General features: G+C 46.4%; 1 protein-coding gene across 1 annotated transcript in view; it reads left to right on the forward strand.

The window, feature by feature from the left end:
* The window catches only part of FHIP1A (FHF complex subunit HOOK interacting protein 1A), a 246920-nt gene extending 222617 nt beyond the window's left edge, over nucleotides 1–24303 (forward strand). Inside the window, exons 10-14 of the mRNA XM_077770959.1 lie at nucleotides 2532–2722; nucleotides 5613–6764; nucleotides 13072–13250; nucleotides 13610–13748; nucleotides 20189–24303. Coding sequence (XP_077627085.1) covers nucleotides 2532–2722; nucleotides 5613–6764; nucleotides 13072–13250; nucleotides 13610–13748; nucleotides 20189–20442 — 1915 coding nt within the window. The 3' untranslated portion in view covers nucleotides 20443–24303. The remainder of the gene's footprint in view (nucleotides 1–2531; nucleotides 2723–5612; nucleotides 6765–13071; nucleotides 13251–13609; nucleotides 13749–20188) is intronic.
* The last annotated feature ends 1883 nt before the right edge of the window (nucleotides 24304–26186 follow it).

The raw sequence follows: 26186 nt of genomic DNA on the forward strand, positions 1-26186 counted from the left end.
CCTGACGTGAGGCTCGAACCGGCAAACCATTAGGTCATGACCTGTGCTGAAGTCAGACACTTAACTGAGTGAGCCACCCAGATGCCCCAGCACACAGCTTCTCTCTCTTCTCTACTAGTGCTCAGATACAAGACCCCAAAGCTGGGCCAAAAATTAGAACAGACCCATGCCCTTGCCCATATTATCCTCCTCTCTTTCCTTTTTGTTTTTATGACCTTTGATATTCACTCGACTTTATGAAAATTGATGCCACCACATCAGACCTGTGGGGAATGACTGGATCTTAGTGATTGCAAGTTTAGGCTTCAGGTGTGTGTGGATTGTATGCCTGTGGGTGCTGGGGAGAGGAGACCAGGACCCCCTGGCTGAGTACATAAAGAATGGTTTGGTTTTTTGGGGAATAGAAAGGCTAAGTGGCAAACATGTTTCCCACTGTGAAAGTTATTAAGACCGTTGGTGGAAAGCACCATGCAAAGAATTCAGTCTTTTTTCCTCCTTGACTTAGGCTCTTGCAGTCGATCAGTCATTAATGTAAACGTAGGTTTTCCTCATTTGGATCGACAGGAGAAGTGGGAGACAGCTTTGTGGTTTTCAGGCCTCCAGACATACCCTGAAAGTTTTATCTTTTTCACCGAATCCTGCATCATAGCTTGTTTTCATCTGTACTGCCTCTTTCTCAAGAGCTAAAAACAGAAACAAAAACATTCTGGTTTATTGACGATCGTGGTTGTTCATGTAAGGGCCCCGGGTCTTCGGGAATTGGCCCTGCGTACACGTGACGCTCGGCTCTGGTATCCTGCCTCCGACCCATTTGTCCTTCTTTGTTTAAAGGAACGGTGTCGTCTTTACCCCTGTTAAGAAAGTAAACCATTTAAAGAAACGTTACTCTACTCATGCAGCCCACTGAGGTGCTCCCAGAGGGTAGGAGCTGATTGCCCAGATTTTCTTGTTTCTAGGTTCAGAGTGATCCTAAGGTATTTTTGATCACCAACGGGAAGTGTTGTGTGTGCAGGGGCCCCCAGCGCTCCTTGGCGAGGCCTTGGCCCCTGTGAAGTTGTGATTGATAATAAGAAATGCATACTTGGTCTGTGTCTTGTGTCTAGGACAGACCTCCTAAAACCCTTGGAATTTCCTCAATGTTGAGAGGAACAAAGATGTGTTTGTTATGTTGATGAGGCCAGTCCAGGACCCAAGTGTGAAGATGGAGGCTGGTTGGCAGGAGACCCAACCATGTGATTAGAGGGTTACTTTCACCCTTAGGCCCAGTCCCCTGACCTCCAGGGAGAGGAGCGGGGCTGGAGGTTAAATCAGTCACCAACGGTCAGTGGTTTAATCGATCATGTCTATGTAATAAAGCCTCCATAGAAATCCAAAAGGACCGGGTCCAGAAACCTTCCAGGTTTTTGAGCACATGAAGATGTTGGGGAGAACAGTACCCCCGGAGAAAGGTCTGCACCCTTCCCCCACACCCTGCCCTGTGCATCTCCTCCGTCTGACTGTTCCCCAGTTACATCCTTTTATAATAGAGCGGTGATCCAGGAAGTAAAATGTTGCTCTGAGTTCTGTGAGCCACTGCAGCATATTAACTGATATCCAAGGAGGTTGTTGGAACACCCGATTTATAGCGGGTTGTACAGAAGCACAGGTGATAGCCTTGGCTTGTGATTGTCGTCTGAAGTGTGTGTACGTGGGAGGATGGCCATGGAGGACTGGACCCTTCACCTGTGGGATCGGATGCTATCTTCAGGTAGATAGGGTCAGAACTGAGTTGAGTCAAAGGACACCCTGTTGGTGCCTGGCTTGTTGGTGTGGGGACACCTCTTCTCCCTGTCCCCAGCTCCCGTGTTGGAACTGGTGACCGGAACACCTTTAGCCACCATATTTTTTCAGGGTCAGCCACAAGAATACGAGAGGAGGTTTGCACTGTGGGGTGGGTCTCTGCCTTTTCATGCAACTGCGGTCATTCAGCAGCTGCTGTGAGCCAAGTTTCTGGGACTATAAAACAAATCTGTTAAGAAAGCCCTTGCTCTGGTAGCACGTTGTACTCAGTGTCTCAGTGTACTGAGATGCTAAAATAATTGTGACTCTAGGTAAGTGTGCTTTAGGAGAGGGCGGTGAGTGTAGTGGAGGGTGGGAGCAGCTGTCTTGGAGCAGGCAGCCCTGGAAGCCTTCCTGGAGAGGTTGACACTGAAGCTGGCCTTTATGGGATGACAGGACATTGGTGAGGCAGGGAAGGGGGAACACATTCCAGTTGAGGGTTACAGTAGGTGCAGACATGGAAGCAGAGGGGTAGCAGACCCAGTGAGAGAGGAGGCAGTTCCTGAAGGTTACAGCATGAAGACCCTCTGCAAAGGGGTGGTTCTGTCAGAAGAGAGAAGCCCTCGACAGGTTTTAAGCAAGCGAGTGAAGCCTGGGGGCTGGTAAGATGGATGGATTGAGAGTGGGGAGAGGATGCAGCTGCCTCGGGCCATGACGAGGCCTGATGGGAACAGACGTTGCAGACACTGAATGCAGCCGTGTTGTCTTTCCAGGTATCTGATCCCTTGCAACCACATGATGCTGAGTCAGAGGTGGGCTGTGAAGGAGAGAGACTGTTACTCTGTTTCTGCGGCCAAGCTGCTCGCCCTGACCCCCGTCTGCTGCTCCAGCGGGATCACCCTGACGCTTGGGAACCAAGAGAGGGATTATATTCTCTGGTCAAAGTGTACGCATGATAGTTCAGGTAAAAGGAACTCGCCTAGTGAATAAGCTTTAAACAAAGAAGATGCCATTCCTCCTCAGGATATGTGTCTCTGTGGGTCGACAGGGAAGATTGCGGTGAGCCCCATTTTGTTTATGAATGACTGAGTGGGGGTCTTGTTCTGCTTCATCTTAAAAAAATTTTTTTAATGTTTATTTATTTTTGAGAGAGAGAAAGAGAGAGAGAGAGAGAATGAGAACGAGCTGGGGAGGAGCAGAGACAGACATACAGAATCTGAAGCAGGCTCCAGGCTCTGAGCTGTCAGCACAGAGCCTGATGGGAGTCAAACTCAACAAGCTGTGAGATCATGACCTGAGCCAAAGTCAGAGGCTTAACTGACTGGGCCACCCAGGCGCCCCCACCAGACCTTTATTTTAACTAGGCTTTAATGGGCATCCACAGAGTATCTATATGAAAATATGTGCCAGCATGTCTTTTTAAACAAAATGAGGGTGGAGATGATTATAGCTGAGATAGAATTAGTCCTTATTTTAATTTCCAAAATGACCCCTTTGTGGGTGCTTGCCTGCCAGTAATATATCATCATAAATCTTAGAATTTGTGATATGGTGACCGTATCCGATTCATTGGGTTGGCCTACTTAGGGTTTTTTTTTTTTTCTTTTTCTTTTTTTTAAGTTTGTTTATTTATTTTGGGAGAGAAGAAGGTGCCCACTCAGGTGGGGGAGGGGCAGAAAGAGGGAGACAGAGAATCCCTAGGAGGCTCCATGCTGACGGCATGAGGTGGGAGAAGCTTGATCCCACGAACTGTGAGATCCTCACCTCAGCCAAAATCAAGTCAGAGAGTCAGATGCTTACCTGACTGAGCCACCCAGGTACTCTGAGGGTTTTATTTTTTGAATAAATACTTTGTTTGCTTGTTTTAATAGGAGTTATAGTACTCATGCTATTTGCCAGTTACAGTTGATCTTGTACAAGTAAAATTTATTTATTTCTTGAGAGACACACAGCACGCAAGCAGCAGAGAGGGGCTGAGGGAGAGAGAATCTTAAGCAGGCTCCACCCTCCACGTAGAGCCTGACATGGGGCTCCATCCCAGGACCCTGAACCAAAATCAAGAGTCAGTGTTCAGTTGACTGAGCCACCCAGGCGCTGCCCAAGTAAAATTTAAATGGTCACCTATGTCAATCACCCTGCCCTCTGGCAGGCAGCTGAAACAAAGGAGCCTTTGTTCATCTTTGGTGGTCAGAAGGCTCTTTCAGTTCAGGATGGTTCTGCCTTTCCTGTGACCACTAGGAAAGGGTGCAACCGTGGTACTGACCCCAGTATTTTCAGTGTGTACATTCTGATATCCCCAAACAACGCCAGCCTGTCTATCCAGGTACCATCCTGTTAGTTACGGTATATTTTGTCTAAGAGCTGGACTACTTGACTAAGAAAATATCAGGGTGTTTGGTGTAAATGCAACTGTTAGAAATTAAGGTTGTTGTACTGATTCTTGGTCTTTAAATAAAGATACAGTGTATCATGGAAATTAATAATTTATGTGACAGTACAGCAAGTTATTTTAACTATATTTTCCTGTTCGGTAAACCAGTCTAGATCTCTTCTATTTTCCCACCAATAGTCATTTTTAGAACATAGTTGACAAGTGATGTCTTTTTTATTTACTAAAAGTTGTTTCAAGAATGATTCCGGGGCCGACCTTGCTGCAGAATTCAGAATTTAAATTAAACAAGCTGTTGTCGAGTGCCTACAACTTACCACATTCTTCCCCTGTAATCACATTTAATCCTTTGAAGAAAGCAGTATTTCCATTTTACAGATGAAGAAACATACTCAGAGAGAGGAGTTGACTTCTTTGAGGCTACGCAGCTGATGGGCCCTCTGAATCCAAATTCCACATTCTTGCTGCTCTTGCACTCTGGGATTGCCTTACAGTAGAGGAGTGCCCTAAGGGATGGACAGTTGTGTAGGTGGGTGGGTAGACAGGTAACACAATTTACAATTCTGGCCTGGCCTGGTAGAGACTTAGATAGTGAAGAGACAGGAAGCTTGCAAAGGTGTGGCTTTGAACAAAGTAGGAACAGGGGTTGACATGAGATGGCCTGTGCTTGAGTTGTGCTCTGCCACTGACTAGTTGGGGGATCTTTTGTTCCTGAGCCTCAGTTTCTTTGCCTGTAATTGGAGAAAATGATATCTGTCATATAGGGCTTTTGGGAGGAGTAGTTAGTGTTGAAAAAAGCACTTGCCGTATAAAATCTCCATTTTAGAAATGGTAGAGTTCATTGGGCTCTGTGCTGACAGCTCAGAGCCTGGAGCCAGCTTCAGATTCTGTGTCTTCCTCTCTCCCTGCCCCTCCCCAGCTTGTGCTCTGTCTCTCTATCTTTCTGTCTCTCAAAAATAAGTAAACATTAAAAAAAAAAAAAGAAATGGTAAAGTTCTGGGGCACCTGGGTGGCTCAGTTGGTTAAGCGTCAGATTCTTGATTTTGGCTCTGGTCATGATGTCACAGTTTGTGGGATTGATCCCTGCATCAGGCTCTCCGCTGACAGTGTGGAGCCTGCTTGGGATTCCATCTCTCCCTTTCTTTGCCCCTCCCCTGCTCTCTCTCTCTCAAAATAAATAAACTAAATTAAAAAAAAAAAGAAAGAAAGAAATGGTGGATTTCTAGGTCTCTTCTATGATTCTGTAACTTCTCTAAAGATAGACATTCTGTTCTTTCCTTCTTAAAATCTAACCACGTTTTTACTCAGAAATCATTTAATCAGACATTATTAGAGCTAAAGTAGCTGGCGAGACAAAATCTTAGCAGCCAAGTGAGTCACATCTGTGTCCACTACCTTTGTCTCCCCACCTCCTGTAAGTGTAAGAAGGGGGCTCGTTCTGACCTGTTTCTGCCTCCCGTGGCAGGGACCGTGGAGCAGCCCCTGCCGCCGGCGTTCTCGCCTTCGGCCTGCATCGTGGAGTACGGCAAAGCCCTGGACATCAGCTACCTGCAGTACCTGTGGGAGGCCCACACCAACATCCTCCGCTGCATGAGGGACTGCCGAGTCTGGTCCGCCCCGTACGACGGAGACTATCCCGACCCTGAGACGTTTCTCCAGACTCTGACGGAGGACAGCGCGGTCAACTCCACCTGTCCTGTGTTCAGGCTCCCGCAGCAACTCCACAGGAAGACGGGCTCTCCGCGGCCTCCAAGAAAGGAGAAGAGCCACACGGAGCTGGAGTGGGATGACAGCTATGACACCGGCATCTCCTCAGGGGCGGACGTGGGTTCTCCTGGGCCCTATGATGATCTGGAGAATTCGGGCCGACCAGCACCAGTCGACCCCCCCAAACACATCCAGGAGATGAAGAAGAATGCCATCCTGCTCTTCAAAGGGTCCTACATCGAAGAGTCTGACTTCCAGGATGATGTGATGGTGTACCGGCTGTGTGCCGAGAAGGACTCTGAGGACACTGGGAATTTACAGGAAGAAACCGCCAGGCCCTCAGGCCAAGGCCAGACTGAGGCTCAGGGTCCTGCCCTGAACAACGGCCCCCTGCCCAGCCCTCCGTCAGACACAGATTCAGAGGAGGAGCGTGATAGGGACAGTTCAGACCTGTTTCCAAATGTGTCCCAGGAACCGAAACCAGAAGAGGAGCCGGAAATAGCCGTGCAACCAAACGCAGAGTTAGCACCTCCCATCTCCGAGGCCGAACCCGACTCAGACCCGATGGTCATTAACCCGGGGGGTGAAGATTTCATCGCCCAGTATGACCAGATCATTAAAGAACTGGATTCGGGCCCCGAGGGCTTGACGGAACAGAATTTTCCCTCACCTGATGTCTTGCATCCCAAGAAAGAGCAAGAGGGGAAGGAAGAAGAAGAGAGCAAAGGAGAAAAGGAGGAAGAGGAGGAGGAGGCGGGGGAGAAGGCCCTGGAAGAGGAAGAGGACGACTTTGATTCTTTTATAGCAGAAACTCCCACCATCGACAACGTGCCGTCCCCATTTGGGGTGAGAGAGGAGACTGCCTTTGCCAGTCACCATCCTGTGAGGACTCAGAGCACTCCGTTCACAGGTGATCTGCAATTGCTTTCTGCTTTCTGCTTTTGTAAGGACTTGTACATATTGTAACAAGAAAGTAAGGTGGAGGTAAGGAGCATTATCAGTTTACCTAACAGAGGGGTGAAAGTATATTTGTAAAGACCAGAGAGGCGTGGTTTCCTTTTATCTTGTTCCTCTAGCAGTCTTTTCCCCTCCAGCCAATCAGATTATGCATTTCACACCTTGCTATGTGTCTGATAAAATAATAGGACGGATGAAACCACGCAAGAAATCCAGTCTTATTATTTAATAGCTTCATTTATCTAGTCTATTAATTTTTCTCCATAGCCATGTGTTTTTATGCGTATTGAAGAACGTCACGGTTTCCCCCACTAGAATATATGCTCCGGAAAGGTACAGGTGTTGGATTGTTCTGTGCTCTTCCCCAGCACCTGAACAGTGGACGGAGCACAGGGCAGGTGCTCAGCATACCTGCTGAGTAAAGGCAGCTGTGTACACACGTCAGCGACCACTGGAGTTACTTATGTCTTTTCTTAATAGCTCATTTCAGGTAATTGCAAAACCTTTATCCAAAAATAAGTAGAGTAGACCTCCATACACCTGTAACTCTGCCAGAGAATAGGTGTGTTCTGGCATACGCCCCTAACAATGGGTAGGAATCAGGTAAGAGCCAAAGGGATAGGCTAGGGTATCAGACCTGCGGATTGCGGTGAGGAGTCATGATAGAGAACATCACTAAATATCCAGTAATATCTGAATCTGCAAATCAGGATGAGGAGGGAATTGGGACAGAGGGTTCATCAAACTCAGGGAAGGCAGGCATGGGACCCCTGAGCAGTGTCCAGGTAGCAAGGAGAGGTACCCCCTTTAGGGGCTGATACTGCAGAGGGACAGACAGTGACCCTGGAGTCCAGCGTGTGGGGGATTCTGGGCTCTAGCACTTCTGGCTGTGAGGTCCTAAAGCCTCCACTTGCTCTGGAGAGAACTGAATGGGATCCTGGGAGTGTGTGCGCACATTGTCGTGTATGTGTGCGTGTGTGGTTATTACTCTTAACAGGAGCCCCCAGCAGCCGTTGCTGAGGCTTGCCTTTCTCTGGCAAGCAGGGAGCAGCTTGGTGAGACTAGGCTGCACTCCGCCTCCTTGGGTCCCCCCAAACAGATGAAATCACATTATCTTCTGGCCCAGCCTGGTAGGCTTCCTGTGATTTCAAGTAGCTCTTCCGGCCTCCTCCCGTATTTATTCATCTATTTACTGAGGCCTGAAATTTTATTTAAAGAGGGAGAGAGCTTTTAATTCCGCAATTTAAAGGCTTGAGGTTCTAGTTGAGATAACATTTCAGTGTGAATGAGTTTTAATTAAAATTCAATCAGTCAGTCAATCAGAAGTAAGAAGGATTAGATAATCTCAATTTGCCCAGGTGATGGGGAGGGGGAGGGAGAGCAGGAGAGCCCTGGCTGCCTGAAGGAGGGGCGGAGAGCTCAGTAGAAGGAAAGGGGCAGAAGTAACCTAGCACACACCCCAGTTTTGCCTGGGGCCTGCCCCATTTACTGTGGCCCAGCTGGAAAGCCCCACTTTGCGGAGCTCTCTGGGATGTGAGGGCCACCCATGGCTAATGAGGGTTGTTCTTTAGAATCCCAGCTTTCTTGTGAAAGAGCTTCATCCCTGGGAAATATGTAAATTGAGAGAACAAAGTACAGCTTAAGGCAGGAAGAAAAAGCAAATACAACACCTTATTAAATAACATCAGTGTTTTGCATAAGATACACCTGAGAACCAACAAAATGTGATGTGAGGTTTTTGATACATACAGGTAATTTCAAATAAAAGTTGGCTTTTTTCCTCCTTTGAAATTTGTACACAGCTTCAGGAAACATCGTTTCTCTTTCCACATATATAAACTTTGTAGTTTCCAAACTTCTGAATGTGTTGTATGGCTGTAAGTGAACTTCTGTCTCTCCATGGAATCACTTTCCACCGAAGTGAATTTGCTTCTCAGGACAATCAAAGCATTCCATTTCATTTATCTAATTAACTCGATTTGTGCATTCAGCAATCTTTTATTGACCTCCTAATATTTGGCAGGTTCTGTGCCAGATACTAAGGACCGAAAACTCAAGGAATTCATAGACTTTCAGTGGAGACATCAGGAAAGAACTGTACTCAGTGAGAAAAGCATTAGTTTTTAGTTTATTTATTTTGAGAGAGAGAGAGACGGGGGGCGGGGGGAGGTTGGGGAGCAGAGAGAGAAGGAGAGAGAGAATCCCAAGCAGGCTCTGATCGGGCCCTGATGGGCTTGATCCCACGACCCTAGGATCATGACTTGAGCCAAAATCAAGAGTCAGACACTTAACAGCTGAGTCACCCGGGAGCTCCAAAGAAATGCATTATTAGTGATTGTATGTCATGTCCTATGGGAGCTCAGTGGGGGGAGTGGGAAAGACTTAACAGATGAGAGATTCAAACAATGGATAGAGGCTCTCAAGTAAAATTGGCTGCGAATGATTGGGGAAGAGGGAACAACAGGCAGAAGACGACGGAGCCTGACAGTGCAGGCACAGGTGTGACAGAGCGAGCCTGACAGTGCAGGCACAGGTGTGACAGAGCGTGGATCCTGTGAGACCGTGAAGTACCTGAGAGCGGAAGCCAGAAAGCTTGGATGATGCCACCTTATGGGGAGGGGTCTTTGGGCCAAGCTGAGGAATAGGGACCTTACGCTGCTGGCACTGAAGAAGCGTCCTGGAACTCAAATGTCCTGGAAGTGTTTGAGTTGGCAAGTGATGTGACTGTGTCTGTGTTTGGAAGGCCAGCCTAGAGAATTAGGGAGAGAGAGAGGGCACTGCCACCAGGAGCAGAGGGGAGTCTGCTTTCATCGTGGCAGAATTCACAATGCGCTCGTGCTTTGAGTTCTGTTCCTGGGAGAGTCTCACAGGCTGTATTCACACGTATGTACCAAGATGCATTTGCAAGGATGTTTGTTGCGGTGTTGCTTATAATAGAAAAAGACTGGAAACAACCCAAATGTCCACTAGTAGGAGACTGTTTTACTATGTAGTACCCATGGCGACTGAATAGCTTGAGGCCTTGCGCTGAATGAGACCACTCTGTGTGTGCTGATCTGGGACAGGCTCTAGGATAGAGTGTTCGGTGGAAAAGCAAGGTGCAGGACAGGGTGTGGAGGCTGTTGTCATTTGGTCAAAAAAAAAAAAAAAAAAAACCAGGACAGACAGACACACACACACACACACACACACACACACACACAGGCAAGGTAGTGTGTTGGTATAGAGAAGCAATACTGGAAACAGATGGGCTGGACTACAGCCGTGACTCTTCATTTATTGGCTGTGTACACTTGGCGTTCTGCCTCATCCTTCAAGGGTTAAATAATGAACTTCGTAGGCTCCTGTAGAATATTTAAGTAAGTTGATAACATGAAAAGTGTGGAGCGCTTAGAACACTGCCTGGCACATAGTAAGTGATTAGTGCATGTTTTAAATAATAATTCAGTTATTATTGTTTTATTATATATGTAAAACACTCCCGGAAGAATACGTTCTAATTAGTTAACAGGGGTTGCCTCCCGAGAGAAAGCCTGTTCTTTATGTTTCTGTACTGTTTGAAGACAATTTAAAAAAATCATTTAAATCTCTGCTAAAATAGAAAGACTGTTGCCGGAGTCCAGACAAGCAGTGATGGGACTCTGACCTCAGGCAGAGCTGGCAGGGAGGTGGCGAGCAAGACCCGTATTCAGGAGGTATTGCTAGTGTGGGACTGGCAGAGCCGAGGCACGGAATTGATGGCTGCTGCCTTCTTGGAGTTAGAAAATACAGGAGGAGCAGGAGGGTCGACAGAGGCAGGGGAAGAGGGCACACGGGAAGGGGGGAGGCATGAATGACACGTCGTCTTAGTTATTCTGAGAAGTTAGTACTTGCTGGGTGGGGAGTTTGCCTGTCCTCCTAGAAGAAGAGAGGAAGAAGAAACACATTGTCCACCCCCGTACACACCTGTAGCTTTCTGAATTGTAGCTGAGTTTTTTCTGATTTTCAGCCGCTTGGCAACTGTTTGTTGCTAAGCAGTTTTTTTTTTTTTTTTTTAAGTGCTGGAAATCAACTAAGAATAAAAGAAGGATTTGACAGGGTTTCATAGATATCTCTTATTGCATGTGCCTAATAAGTTGTAATTAATGTCATTAGTGGATTAGGACAGTCGCTGGTCTTGACCTACTGTTGTCATTCAGAACAGAGATGGTGATGCCACTCACTCGCTAGAGGGGGCTGATCTGTTTCCCTCCCCTGCGGGAACGGTAGACTGTACCCGCTCTGCTCTGGTCACTTGCACGGTCAGCTGGATGGCCGCACAGGCAAAGTACAGTCTTGGGCCGTGAGGGGCCAGCTGTGGGCTCCCACTACGGACATGTGTTTCTAGCAGATTCTATCCACCTAAAGTCACTTAATTCACCTGCCTTGGCTCCCTCTGGAGGGAAACAGATGCTGAACCAGGGACTGCAGGTGAGCAGGGGGTGGGGGGCCTGGAGGGAAGATAGGAAAGACCGGGCCAAAGTCGAGGAGGATGAGCACGGCAGCCTTCACCTGGTGTATCTCTCTGAAAAGCTTGAATTGGGTTGTGATGCCTTCCGAAGAGTTACCAGTGATGTTTCTGGGGTTTTTGATGAAGCCTCATTAAGGTGCCCTCAGAGTGGGATTCTAATCCGGTTTCTGAATGTGTTTGGCACACTCCCAGTTGTGTTTTGTGAGCAGGGCCTCTGCGAAGGCTCTCTACTCAGAGGTCAATGAATGCCTGTGTTGTGAAAAGCTCTGTCCCCATCCCAGAGATGAGAAAGTTGAGGCTCATCTAAATACATGAAGAGTTAGTACCTTTTTGTTGGAGGCCCCGGTAGAAACGTCCTCTGTAACCCCAGCAACAGGAACATTGGCATCATCCCTGACCTGCCTGCCTGGGTAAGGGGTTTAGGTTTGGTGTTCCCATTTCTCACAGCTTCTCTTTCCTTGCAAAGAGTTTGACTGTCTTCCACCAGCAAGGCTTCTGAATGAAGCATCTCGTGTTGAAGCATGTTTTTGTTAAACTGCTATTAATGTTGGTGATATCTTCACAAGGCCGTGTATTCATCAAGGGTGATGTGCTTTTGTTACAAAGATGCGATGGTTTAGAGGCATCATCAATAGCTCCACTGGGGCAAGTACAGAATTCTTATTCATTTTGCTTAATGGACCACTTTTATGGTAAAAATGGAAAATGTCTTCAAGTAATTTTATTAGTGCCAGATTAATTTTTTTGATTTGCCCTGTCTTCAATGAATTCCAACATAAAGCATATTAATTTTCTCATGATCCAAATTAGTCAAAGCTCCTTTTTGCCTAAGTATTTATGAACTACTGTTGCAGTCGTATGGATTTTCTTTCTTGAGGAACCTATGGCACATCAAACTACACCTTCCCAAACTGAGTCCCTCTCCTCCCTCCCTCCCCTCCCCCACCTGAAAATTACAGTGTTGTTTCCAAGCTGTCCAGTGCTGTTAAAGTTATAGCCCAGGCCTCATTCACCCCTGATTTTTCTCTTCTTCCGTTTCTTACAGTTCCTGTTTACCATGTTGCTATTTGGTAAACATAGTTTGTATGCATTTGGTAGTCTTTACTAACACAAAGGTTTTTTTGTTACTATAACTTTTGTTGGTTTCTGATGTTTGTATGAAGCCCTAGAGCATGCATCTTCATGAGGTGATTGAATATTATGTTTTTGAGCTCCGGCAGTTCTGGGAAATACAGCAACATTATGGAGAAGTATATTTTATTTTTTTTAATGTTTATTTTTGAGAGAGAGAGAAAGCACTAGTAGGGGAGGGGCAGAGAGAGAGGGGACAGAGGATCTGAAGCAGGCTCCACACTGACAGCAGTGAGCCCGATGTGGGGCCTGAAATCACGAATCGTGAGATGGTGACCTGAGCCAAAGTCAGACGCTCAACAACTGAGCCACCCAGGTGCCCTGAAGTGTATTTTAATTTTTAAAATTATGCTTCCTCTGACTTTTTTCAAGGTCTGTGATAATTTTCAAAGTATCAAAACCACTCTCAGAGTCAAAATATCAGCTCCCAGGCACATATTTCTGCTTTCTCGGTGCTGGTGGTTTGCTGCCTGTTCCGCTTTGAGGCAGGAGAAGACCTGGCTCTCTTTGCTTTTTCTGTATTTGATCTGCACCTGGTGGGCCTGCGGTTTGGGAGCGGTGGCCTCAGTGGCTCCTGAGTTATCAAGGAAAGAGGTCCCCGGTGCTGAGCCAGCCCTGAAGCCTTGTGTTCTTCCTGCAGGCCCATTCATCAGTGTGGTCCTGTCAAAGCTGGAGAACATGCTGGAGAACTCTCTGCATGTTAATTTGCTGCTTATTGGGATCATCACTCAGCTAGCCAGCTACCCACAGCCCCTCCTGCGCTCCTTCCTGCTCAACACCAACATGGTCTTCCAGCCAAGTGTCCGCTCCCTCTATCAGGTACGTTCGCTGAGCCCATATCCATACCTGTTGATTTTATGGGTGCTAAGGAGAGGGCTTCTTCTCTCCTTTCCTCTGTGATTTTGTTGTTTTTCTAAAATCCCTCCGTTCTAATTCATTTGCTCTCCATCCCCGTCCTATGACACCAGTTGTGTAGATTATTCTAGACAAATGGCAAAGCTTCATTTAGTTTGATGTTTCGAGGGTGCCCTATCGAGAATACCCCAGCAGTTAAAAACAAGCAAATGCCTAATATCATAAAAGATCCTGCAATGAGGGCTGTACCTGAAAGATCTATTGATAACTGAGGTTGGAATTCCATTGTGAAGCATTAACATCATTAATGTTGCTTTTGGCAGGTCCTTGCATCTGTGAAAAACAAGATTGAGCAGTTTGCTTCTGTGGAGAGAGACTTCCCAGGGCTCCTCATACAAGCCCAGCAATACCTGCTCTTCCGAGTGGACATGTCTGACATGACCCCTGAGTCACTAACCAAAGGTAAGTCCGGTGTCTCTCTGTGAGTCTCCTCCAGCTGTTCTTCCTTTTCCCCAGCCTCCTGATTTGGGTTCACAGAGGCTGTGCTGGCTCCTGGGCCTTAAAAGCATCTAAATACACTTTCGTTTTTACCCCACAGGGAGGGGCCTCCTCTTTGTGTTTTGAAACCTAAAGAAAAGTGTCCCCTGCGGGCACCTGGCCTACTCCCAGCTGGGAGGGCTTCATAGGACATTTGTTTCCCCGCCCGACAGTGGTTCAGGGAAGGAGTGCTGTGTGTTGTTGCTTGGCTAGAATAAATAACTTGGCGTGTATGGGCCAGAAAGGCATTATGTGCATGCTCTGAACTATTTTTTGGCCAGTCCTGCCCTGAGGAGGGCATCCCTTCTCTTTATTACATTTTCAGAGACTCTCAGGCCCCAAATAAATGTGCTTTAGGGCTCTGGAAGGTAAAAACTATTCATCTGGACTGGGAGAAGGAGAAGCTGAGCCTAAAGTTTCTGAGAGCGCCCTTTTGTCAGCTTTAGAGGTGCCAGGCGGGGGGTGGGCGGTGGTCGATGCCCAGCCGGAGAGCCGAGACTGGTCCTGCAGGCCGGCCAGGCCTGGGGGCACCCCCGCTTTGCCTCCCTTTGGCCCAGGCTGGATGGATTTAATGGCCAGTTTTCTTCCGAGCCACGACGTACACCAAGATGAATGCAAACTGGGAAATGCCCCGTACTGCACTGGCTTTTGCTCGTCACACCACACGGACAAGCCAGGCTTCCTTGTGACCAGTGAACAGTGGAGAGCGGGGGGCTCCCAGTCCCCAGCTAACGGCATGTGATCCGAAACAAGACTGAGAGTGCGAGGCAGACATGTGACTCAGGGCAAGTTTTAAACCTTTAAAGGAAGCTGAAAAGACCCCAGAACTCTGATGGTTTGACCTTGCCTCTGTGTAGCTGTTTCATCTTGGTCACTGGGCCTCACTGGGCCTCATGTTCCTTGACTTTTAAATGACGAGTTTGTTTTCCATCTCAAGTCCTTTTGGCTGTAGAGCTCTGGCTGTGAAGAGCCTTCAGGGCACTGCAAGGCAGGTTTTGAAAGACAGGTGGGCCCTGTGCCACTGGGAGATGAGGGGGCAGGCTCCAAGCTTTGGCCCTGGAGAAGAGTAGGCCAGGCTGGGCTGGGCCTTTCACGGAGGGGGAGTAGCCCCCACGTCTCTGTGGGAAGGTGGGCTCCGGCCCCACATGGCCTCTCCTGGCTCATGGACTGCTGGTCTGTTAGCTGTGTTCTTCCTGAACCCAGAGCACGCCGCTGGAGCCCACCTGGTGAGCGTTAGCTTTCATGCAGTAACGAACCACTGCAGTAACTCAGCGGTTTAAGAGAAAGCCATTTGAGTGCTCATGAGCCTGTGTGGTTGTCTGGGTGATCTGATCTGGGTCAGCCTCGGCTGATTTTGGCTGGACTTGCTGGTGTGTGGCTGTCAGTGGGTGGCTGGATGTCTGGGATGGCCTCATTCACATGAGTGGTTGCTGGCTGGGGTGATGGAGATCGTGGAGGTCTATATTACTCATCATCCAGAGGGTTCGTTAGGCCTGGCTCGTCAACATAACAGTTGTAGGGTTGCAAGAGCAAGAGCAGGATTATACAAAATCTTTTGAGGCTCTGTTTCGGGACCCAAACAAGGTCACTTCTGCAACATTCTTTTGGGCAAAGCAAATCATTGAGCCAGCCCAGGTTCAAGAATGGAGCAAAACTTCCACCTCTCCCTGGCAAGAGCTAGAAGAATTATGGCCATTTTTATAATCTATAGACAGAAGGTGACTTGACTGTTCTTACATTACACTCCATGCTGGCCTTCATTTGTATTTTTCAATGTGTAACATGCTTTCCCAGACAAACTTTTTTTCAGTAGCACTGTGCAGTGGGCGAGAAGGATACTACTGGCTTCATGTTCATAGAAGGCAGCTGAAATTAAATGATAAAATTAGACCCAGTCAGCCAGGGTCACGAAGCTCAGGTGCCTGAGCCTGTCTTGCCCAGTGTGTGGAGCCAAGGGCACAGACGCTGACTGGCCTCCTAGGCTTTCCTTGACCCACACACTCTGGACAAGGTGGGGGTGGGGGTGGGGTAGGGGATCACTCACACCTTGTGCTGTATCCTGGCTTCAGACATGTTTCATGGCGGTGGATGCCAAGTATGTGCCCAGGGGAACTTGTTCCCATCATGTACAGATGTCAAGTTAGCCATAGTTGATGCTTTCTAAAGTCTGTAGTGTTCAGGGGGCTTTGACTTGTTAGAAGCTACTCTCAGGGAAGAAGACTTTCCTTTAACAGAATTTTTCAGATTAATTTTCCAACTTCTTTCAGATTCGCAAAGTGACACCCTCTTTTCAACTTAAAAAATCTCTAAACTCACAGAATGAGAAAGCTGTCTGTCCCCTCGCACAAAGCTGACCACCAAAGCATTGAGTGTGATGTGATTGCCTATAAATGAGTTGAATCCAGGAGCTTGATTGAGAGATCTGGCCACACACGGGGGTTTGCTGTGTGTGTGAGCTGTGTGCTTTGTCTAGCACTGTGGACCTGGGGGTGAGCCTGTAACAGATTTCTCACCTGACTTTTAAATCTTGCCAGTGTTAGTCTTGAAAACCCTCTGTTGCAGCTTTTCAGACCCAGGGCAACATTTTAGAAAACAACTCCTGATTCTGACATTTATTTATACTTTTTTATATTTCCCTTCTTCCCTGCCTCTTTCTTCAGGTGCTTGTGTGTGCTTGCTGAGCCGTCTGATGATGGGTGGAACTCAGGTGCTGTAGCTAGTTCCCCAGTCATGCAGCCACTGCACTCCTGTGGCCTCCTGGCAGCCCTGTAAAAAAATGAGCCTCCCAAGAGGTGCCTGGGTAGATCAGTAGGTTAAGCAGCTGACTTGGGCTCAGGTCATGATCTCGTGGTTTGTGGGTTTGAGCCCCACATCAGGCTCTGTGCTGACAGCTTAGAGCCTGGAGCCTGCTTCAGATTCTGTGTCTCCCTCCCTCTCTGCCTCTCTCCCACTTGCACTCTCTCTCAAATATAAATAAGAACATTAAAAATAATGATAAACCAAAAATGGACAGACTTCCTGTGCTAGCTGTCACTTTGTCATCCTGAGACTATTGATCTCTGGGATCAGCCACTTCCTCTCAAATACTTTCCAAACCGCAGAGGCTGTATTTACTTGAATTTAGTTGTCTTTAGAGTCCTTTCACTGATCTTGAGTTCTGGGAAGGAGGTCCAGGGGGTGGTATCTCCATTTTACAGAAAAGGAAACAGAGACGTTATATGATAAGCTAGTTGCCAGATGGGAACCATAACTTGGTTCTCCTTGCTTTTGAACTGAGAGCTTGATGGTGCTTGGTGACACACTGAGAGGCCACTCCTGTGCTAACGGCCCAGTCTACTGGGAGGGGTTCCCTGTGAGTCCTAGGTCCCCCTCACTGGGCATGCTCCCACTGCTGCCTATTAGTGAAGACAGTTCTTGGATTCAGGTGGGCCAGTGAGCCTTAGTGATGACACTTTTTTAAAGTGATGACACTTTTTGAGTTCATGGATCAAGCTAGATAAACGAACCACAAAAGCCCTTTTTGGGAGGAAGGAGTGGAAGAAAAAGATGGAGATGAGGAAAATGAACCAGCTCAGATGAGGAAAGTGAGCCTAGGGCCTCAGCTCTGAGAAAACTCCACGTCTGGTAGAGGAGAAAAAACGAACAACACAAGGTTAAAGCGCAACACAGGCCTTCGTTGGTTAATAAAATGGGATGGGAGGCTAGAGCAGGGAATGACATCTGGGGCAGGAAACAGGAAGTCTGTGAAGTCAGTGGCAGCTGAATTGCTGATACTGTGTCGGATGACCTATCAAGAGGTCCCTGTGTACATTATGCCTGTTGACCCTTTTTTTCCCTACGTCTTGTTTGTTGGTTTATTGAGGTATAATTAACATACTATATTAGTTTTTAGGGTACAACATTGATTCATCAATTCTATGCATTACTTGGTGCTCATCACGGTAAGCGTAGTCACCATCTGTCACGAAACGATCATTACCGTGTTATTGACTATATTCCCTATTTTCATCTCCACAACTTACTTTATAACCAGAAGTTTGTACCTCTTAATCCTCTTCTTCTATGTCACCCATCCCCCTACCCATCCCTCCTCTGGTGACCATCCGTTTGTTCTCTGTATTTAAGAGTCTGTTTTTCAGTTTTTCTTTGTTCATTCATCTTGTTTCTTTAATTCCACATGTAAGTGAAATCATATGGCATTTGTCTTTTTCTGTCTGACTTATTTCACTTAGCATATACTCTCTAGGCTCATCCATGTTGTTGCAAATGGCAAGATCTCATTCTTTTTTATGGCTGAGTAATATTCCATTTATAGGTGCTACATCTTCTTTATCCATTCATCCATTGATGGACATTTAGGTTACTTCTGTATCTTGGCTCTTGTAAATAATGATGCAGCAAACAGAAGGCTGCACAGATCTTTCAAATTAATGTTTTTGTTATCTTTGGGGTAAATACCCAGAAGTAAAATTACTGGATCATATGATAATTCTATTTTAAATCTTTTTGAGGAACCTCCATACTGTTTTCCACAGAGGCTGCACCACTTTGCATTCCCACCAACAGTACAGTAGGGTTCCCTTTTCTCCACACCCTCCCCAACACTTGTCGTTTCCTGTTTTTGATTCTAGCCATGCTGACAGTTAGTTGTAAAGTGAGATTTCATTGTGGTCTCATTATTCAGATCTGTTGCCCATATTTAATAGGATTATTTGTGTTCTGGGGTTTGAGTTGCTTATTGACTCATTTAATCCTTACAACTCTGTGAGCTTTTGACACACGAGGACATTAAAGTAGAGAGAGGTAAAGCAACCTCCCCGATGTGACTCAACCACTAAGTGGCAGAGTGTGTACTCTTCTTAACCACTGCACTGGGGTCTCTTGAGGCTAGTGAGACCTAGAGGTGCAGAGATATGGGGAAGGGAATTCCGTGAACAGTGCGGGTCTTGGCCTAGGATTACCGCCTGCGAACGTCCCATTCCTCCCTCTTAGCCAGGTCAGCTTCCTTCGTGAGCTTTGCCGGGCCCTTTGAAGAGCTGTGGTGCTGGAGGACTTCCACGGGGGTCCCAGGGCGGTGGGCTCCAAGGCTGGCCATGGACCTCAGTGATGTCAACACTTCTGTCTTTACTCCATTATCAGGACGTGTTGTTATGCTTCTGTGGAAAGGTAGCAGCAGACCGATCCTCTACAACTTTTCCAGTTCTTCATGGCATGGAGTGTGATAAACTCTAATCTAAAAGATATTTAAAGCAGTAAAGCAGAGGACTTTTTTTTTCACACTAAAGACTATAGTAGTGAGATGTGGAAAGTACTATAAATGTCAAGAATTTTTAGTACTGTAGTTAAGCGACACTCTGAGAAGTGTTGAAAAATGGCACTGAATTCCAAAAAGCAGCCAAAATAATGAAGAACTTGAATATAATGATTTATAAAGAGTAGTGAGCCTATTTGAGTAGGGGCAGACGGAGGCATAAATAATTCCTATAAATATATGAAGGCTGGAGATATTTAAGAATTAAGTGGTCAGGAAAGTTGAACCATTTTAATTAGTAAAACTGATTTGATGTGGGAATGCAAAATCATTTGAATACGTTCAAGCTTGGGTTCATCTCATCCTGGACCTGTGTTACTGAAACTGAGATTGAAAGCCCTGGAAACGCTTCTTAAATAGAGGCTTCTAAGCCACTTGCTGCCACTATGGATGTCCATGGATATGGGAAGTTCCCAGTCTGGTGGGTCTTACTAGCACCCAGCTTCCTCTCCATTATTTCCAACCTTTAAAAGGCTTCTTCCATTCTGTTCTCCAAAAAAGACCAGAGGTCCCAGCCAGGAGCTTGGGGTCCTCAGGGAGCCCTTGAGGCCGGAGCTGCAGAGAGCTTAGAGTGGCTTGTTCAGCCCAGCCTGCCTTCTGCAGCCCCACTTTAATTGGTACATAAGGTAGGGTGGTGCGGCCAACACCGAGAGAGCAGGTGGAGCCTCTGGACGCCCCCAAATAACAGGTGGTGAGCTGAGTCTTCAGCCCTGGTAGATGCCGTGGCAGGAGACACCTTTTTCATTTTTTCCCCTGCATTGTGTCCTGGGCACGGAGGGTTGCCACAGTTGCTGCATGAAGTTCCTTACACGGGATTTGGAATAAAACTGTCACCATCGCATAACTTGTGTTGGAGGTTATCTGGGGGGTAAGCGTGTGTGCCACGGGGCGAGGGGAGAAGGTATGTGTTCAAGGGCTGTGTCTTCAGACATCAGTTCGAAGAACTGAACCCACGACTAGACAGTCCACCAGCCCCCTCTCCTCACACATACTTAAGAGGGTGGACACAAAGGCCTGTGGAGGGTCACCCTGACAGTTTTCTGTCTGCTTTCAGATCCCATTCAGGATGCTTCCAGGACAGGACTTGGCAAGAACCTTTTGGATGGTCCCCCACGAGTGCTTCAGCCCTTCCTGACAAACAGAGCCAAGGTGGCTGGGGTGCCCCCAAGCCTGCCCCTGCCGGTGAGGAACACCATGCTGGCCGCTGCCCTCTTCCCCGAGTTCCTGAAGGAACTGGCTGCCTTGGCGCAGGAACACTCCATTCTGTGCTACAAGATCCTGGGTGACCTTGAGGACTCCTGTTGTTAGTTTTTTGTTTGTTTTTTTTTTTTTTTAATAGAGGTTCTTGTTTTTAAGGTGAAGCGTCTTGACTGAATGTTAAATGCAAAGCTGCTTACAAAAATTTCTACTTTGATATTTCCTGACAATACTTGATTTGTGGGGAGGGGAATTTTCTGTGTATCTCCTCTCTCTCTAGCCAGTCTTTCCACCTCCTATGGAATGTAAGTCTCATAAACTGGTGGCTCCTTTGGCAGGTTTTCTTTTCTTTTTCCCTCCTCGATTTTTTTGGTTGTTAATTCTCCCATCCCTTTGAGTCACTCATCTTGCAGCTTAGAGCTTAGATCACACCAAGCAAACACTGGGGTTCCGTGATTTCTGGAGGTACCCCGGGTCAGAAGGCTCAGCTCTTCAATAGCTCATGAAGAATGAACATCCGCTTCTATTGCCTTCTGCATTTCGGTTTCCGTTTTACAAAAGGGAAGAATAAAGACGGAGCCCCGCTTTCCTCCATCACACAAGCACGTATATCATGTGTCCCTTTGCATTTTACTTCCAAGATTTGCACTCTGCCCAACATGTGTTGCCTTATGTTGCAGGCAAATCCATTGGTCTCAACTGTGTGGATAATTTGGAGTGCAGGGAAATTTTCTTGTTGCTTGAGAGCTTTCTTTAATCAGTATGTCATTTCCTAAACACTGGAAATAGTCTTATTTTAGTAAGATTTGCACAAAATGAAATCTATGTAGGCAAACCATTACATTGGTTTTTGGAAATCTGAGCTGATGAAAGTGGAGTATCATATATTTGGGTATCATTATTTTGTAAGTGTTTGAAAGATTAATTTGTGAAGCTATTTCACAGTGGGTTTTTGGGGGGTAGGGAGGAATATGGGGCAGGGGAAAGGATAAAGGTAAACTTAAAAATGCAATCTGTAAAAACATTGGCAATTATTTTAGATCCTGTTTGCTTTTTCTAATATGTTGCACTTTGCAGAGAAACAGGCACTGTACGCTTTGGGACCTCGAATGTAAATGCAAACAGGTCACAGGGAGCCCTGCAAAGCCAAGTGCCTGCTGGTGACTCACCGCACACACAAATGCTGCCTTCTGAGTAATGGGGTTCATTAGAAGGCCCCCATGTGATGTATTAGTGCCTCTGTGCTGCTCTGCAGCCTGCTGCAGGAGGCGTAATTATACTTAGCGCTAGTCTCCTTGAACCACTAAAGAGGGGGAAACACGCAAAATAATTGTGTGCTAAAAACGAGACCAGGAGCAGCTTATATTTGTGGATGTTCAATTTCGCTACCTTCTATTTTGGGCAGGGGAGAAGCACATAACAACGGTGGGCCTCCCTGTTTGGAGGGAAACTAGAAGTCCTAGTTCTCCTGCTGAGCCCTGGGGGCAGCCACAGGTCTGGCAGTTGTGCGATTTTAATCAGGCCCGTAGCAGAGGAGGGCAGTGGCGGAAAGAATCACATCTGAGACCTCGCAGAGCGGAGGCTGCCTTTCGGTGTTTCACGGATCTTGAAGCAGCTTTGTATTGAGACGGAGCCAGTCTGCGGAATGTGGACGCCAGGAGACCGGGCCTGAGCAAGGAGGCTCTCAGCGGCCAGCCTCACAGTGCTTGAGTCTAAGAAAGAAACCAAAGATACTGACCAGTTGTATGTTTCGGACTTCACATTCATCTCTCTTGAAAAATGGTCTGCCCAGCTGTGGTACAGCCGCGGAATGTATGAGGCCCAGTGGACTGGCCTGGCTTCCTGGCACACTGTTGTATTTGCAAACCCCCAGGTCTCCACTGGAAAAGGTGGCTTAATGTAGCTTAAGAAAGAGGAACAGGAAGATGGAATGTAAGCTATAATTTATTATCCTCTAGCTTCGTTTTGGACAAGTATTTATCTCCCAGTTTGGACTTAACAGGTACAGAAAATGCTCAAGTCGTACCTGGAAAGTATTCTTTGGCTTTTTGGTTTGACTTGCACATCTCTCCATTATCTGGTGATGGTGTTGATTCTTCAGTCCATATTGCTTTATTATAGAACACTGTAGTCCCCTGTGTAGAGGGTGCCCTTTTAGGAAAGAGATTGCTTTTGTGCCTCTTAGCATTTTTAAAAATAGGTACTGAATTAGACTTACCTTAAGGGAGGACGGAGATGACCAGTGTTGGGTGAGAGGCAGGAAAGTTAACTCCCGTGGTGGGGTGCTGGTAGCAAACTCACATGATAACCCTATTTGGAATTGGAAACTGGTTCATCTTTCTGCATCTGTTATAGGCCTCCTCTAGAGTATTGTGTTCAGGGGTTTTCAAAATGCAGTTAGAAATCTGACCTCGAAATGCATTATAGAGAACTGGAAAATTCACGCAGTTGAGTGAAACAGCCAGGTAGGTTAGGTAAGGATGGTTCAGGGAATAGTGTGGACATAACAGAGGAGAAACAGCAGAGACCAGAGGCTATAAATAAGAGGAGAGCAAATCTGGAGGGGTTTGGAGGAATGAACTTTGATCTAGGCAGAGAGGAAGGTACTGTACCACAGGTGGGTGACGATGGGAATTACTTGATGGGAAAAAATCATGGTAATAAAGCAGAGTATTCCAATCACAAAGTTAACAGGTGAGGCCTGTAGAAATTTGTTTTCTGTAGTGTGGGAAAAATTTGTAAAGATATTTGGTGTACTTTAAAATGTGGTCCAAGAGTGTGGGCCCTTCTCCATAGGACAAGCTCTCACTCAGATGCTGTGCTACTCGCTGGAAGGCACAGTGGGCGCACCTGCTCTGCTGCGGGCCTGAGACTGGAGTCCCTGTGTCTAGCCTGATGGTCCTGGGCAGTGAAAGCAACTTGAGGGTTCCTGGAACATCACACAGGTATCTCCATTCATAATGCAGGTCTGAGGTAAAGTTCCAGACAGAGTGAATTCTATGATTCAAAGTTTATGCGATTACTGGGATATTTAAAATAGATTTTTAGAAATGGCCAAGTAAATTTTAAAAGTTATAAACAAAGAAATTCCAGGTGAATTTAGACTAATGTATGGCTTTTTGGGTATAAATTACAATTTCCCGTCCATGAAAGGGTGGTGCTGGAGTAACCAATTAAAGAGATGTGATTTCATCAATAGGTAACTTCCTTTCCTCAGTATTTAAAGGAATTATAGAACTCCCCCCTCACCCCTTTACCCAGTACTGGCTTGGAAAATATTTTGATGTATTGATGGCTTCGAACTGAGGTCTCTGTCACGTGTAGGGAGGATGCATTCAGTTCTTTTTTCGGTCCTCAGGAGTACCTTTTGCTCAGCAAGCGGCTTTGATTTAGGTCATATGTAGTTGTTGGTTTTCAATCCATTAAGACATCATGGAACTATGGAATTGTGGGGAGAGCATCCTCTTATGAATAGAACCCAGAAACAGGATACGACAATATTTGGTTTGCCTGTTCGGTTTGGGCAGCCAGTGGTACTCAGGATTGAAAATTGTGTTTGATGTCTCTGAGTCAGCTGGGTTGCCATGGTCATGTGGGTTGACTTCCAGCTCTGATTGGAGGTTCTGGCCATGGAAGTGTTGCTCATTCTGAATTGGGATCGGTGTCTAGGTTGCATTCACGAGGGAAGTGCTGCCCTGGCCGGGGTGGGCCGGGTCATTGGTGTGACGTTCAATATGTGCAGCATAAACTATAGCTCTCATTTAAGGGCAGTTCAGTTTAATTGCTCATTACCAGTCCTGTATTTACTGAAATGGCTGTCAAGCTTGCCGTTTTTATGAAACAGTTTATTGCAGGACAGCTATTACTGCACGTGCTACTTCAAGCCCCTGGCCCAGGCCAGTGTAATTCGTGGCTTGCTGCGAATCCCAGCCAGCTCTGCAGTGTTGGCTTTTCCTGGAAACTGTGGTCCTCTGGTGGCGGAGGCCACACCAGCTTGAAGTCATTAAGAAGATATTCTCAGGCCCCTTCTCGCTTCAGTCATCGTTCTACAAATCATATGGCACTAATTCTCCATCAAATCACAGCTTTTAAACAGAACACTGTCACACCAGTTTATACTCTACCCTTAAATCACATCACTGAGGAAACATTTTAAGAAAATGGAGTTGCTTTTTTTTTTCCTTCTGAATGACCACTGTAAACCTAATGCTATAGAAAGAGCCCTCGGAAGGCTAAGAATTGTTTTTGGGATAGTTTTGCCTCCGTAAATCCTCCGCGCATTCAGGAATTTATTAGGCCATTACTTGTTTTGGAGGCCAGATTATCCTGGCGGCTCATTAACTGGATAAACAGGGCTTTCGTGAATGATTTTTGGTGAGGTTCTATGGGGAAGAGGACAGGGACAAGGTGGGGCAGAGTCTTCAGTTCTTTGGCATCTGCACTTTGGATCTGAAGACAGATGATGATTTTTGCTAGGACTGACCCTTCCCATCCCGTTGGGTCATTGTGAATTTTGTTCCTGTCTTACGACATGTAAGTAAACCTCACTGTCAGCCACACAAGTTACAAGACTGCCAGCAGGCTCTGTCTGTATGCATTTGGTATGTATTTCAGGCATTTTGGGGGGAGCTTAGATTTACTATGTCATTTCAGAACCTGACAAGGGTGATGGAAGCTCTCAGGCCAGATTATAAATTTCATGGAGCTGAGCCTGCAGAAGTCTGTGCTTCTGAGTGTGTCTGCTGACTTTTTACTGGGACGAGTCTGCAAAAGGCCTGTAACAAGGCCCCTTCTTGCCCTGGAGCTATTTTAAGAGGGAATATGGTGCTGATCTCAAATGATTTTTGCTAAATTACTTGACAGAGGGAGGCAATGAGAGAGGATTTCATGTAGAATCCTTGAGATGATGCAGCAAATTCAGTAGAAATGAATAACCGTATGAATTGTGGGTCATTCCCTTAAGCTGTGTATTGAATTAACTAATTCCAAGCTCTAGGTGTGTACTTTCAAAAATTTCATAGCCTTCTTGCAGATGAGCAATGATTACAAAAGAGGTGTGTGTATGTGTGTACAAGCTCAGCTAAAACATGCTAACCTTGGAATAATGATTAGTTTTTGTTTTTTTTTTCCTGGAGCATATATACTTTGAGAGATCAGAACAGACGTTCACCTTGGTGCATACGCCTGGGCAGAGTGAAGAAGCTCCTTCCTAGACTCACATGTCCAGAATTCAAAAGCCTACTGGTTGGCAGCACCAGCCTCTCATACCAAAAGGCCCCACAAAAGTCTCTCCGCTAATTTGGTTTTATAAACTTAATGTTCACTGAAGTTATTCTGTGCCAGGTACCACGCTAAGTGTTGAGGCTGACCTTCCTAACTTTCTACCAGAACCAGCCAACCAACCAACTTCCTTGTCAGCCAACAGATTGTATGGTTTGGTAGAGTTGGTTCATGCTGTCCTGGGGATGATGAGCCAGTTTTCCAGCACATTCCCCTCCCAGCCTACAGGTGTGTGGGTTCCAGTGACAGATGGCAATGGCTTCACATGGCACCAACTCATACATCTTCAGTGGAACAGCAAAGAACCAGACTAAATGCTCACTCATGCAAAGATGTATTTAAAACTGTATTTGAGGCCCGTTTATGAGCAGTCATACGTTGTGATTTCTGACTCTGTTCTGCAAACAGATCTTTTAAATATATAGTCAGGTTCCAAGTAAGATATCTGAGCTGTGCTTTGATTTTACTTTTTCTATTATTAACAACAGTTTTAACAACTGTCGAATTCTCAGGACTTTGGAAGTGGGCTTTCAAGACCACGGGCAATTGCCAAAGGTAGACAGCACTGTAAAGAT

This window comes from Crocuta crocuta, unplaced genomic scaffold (assembly GCF_008692635.1).
Source record: "Crocuta crocuta isolate KB4526 unplaced genomic scaffold, BGI_CrCroc_1.0 scaffold166, whole genome shotgun sequence".
Lineage (NCBI taxonomy): Eukaryota > Metazoa > Chordata > Mammalia > Carnivora > Hyaenidae > Crocuta > Crocuta crocuta.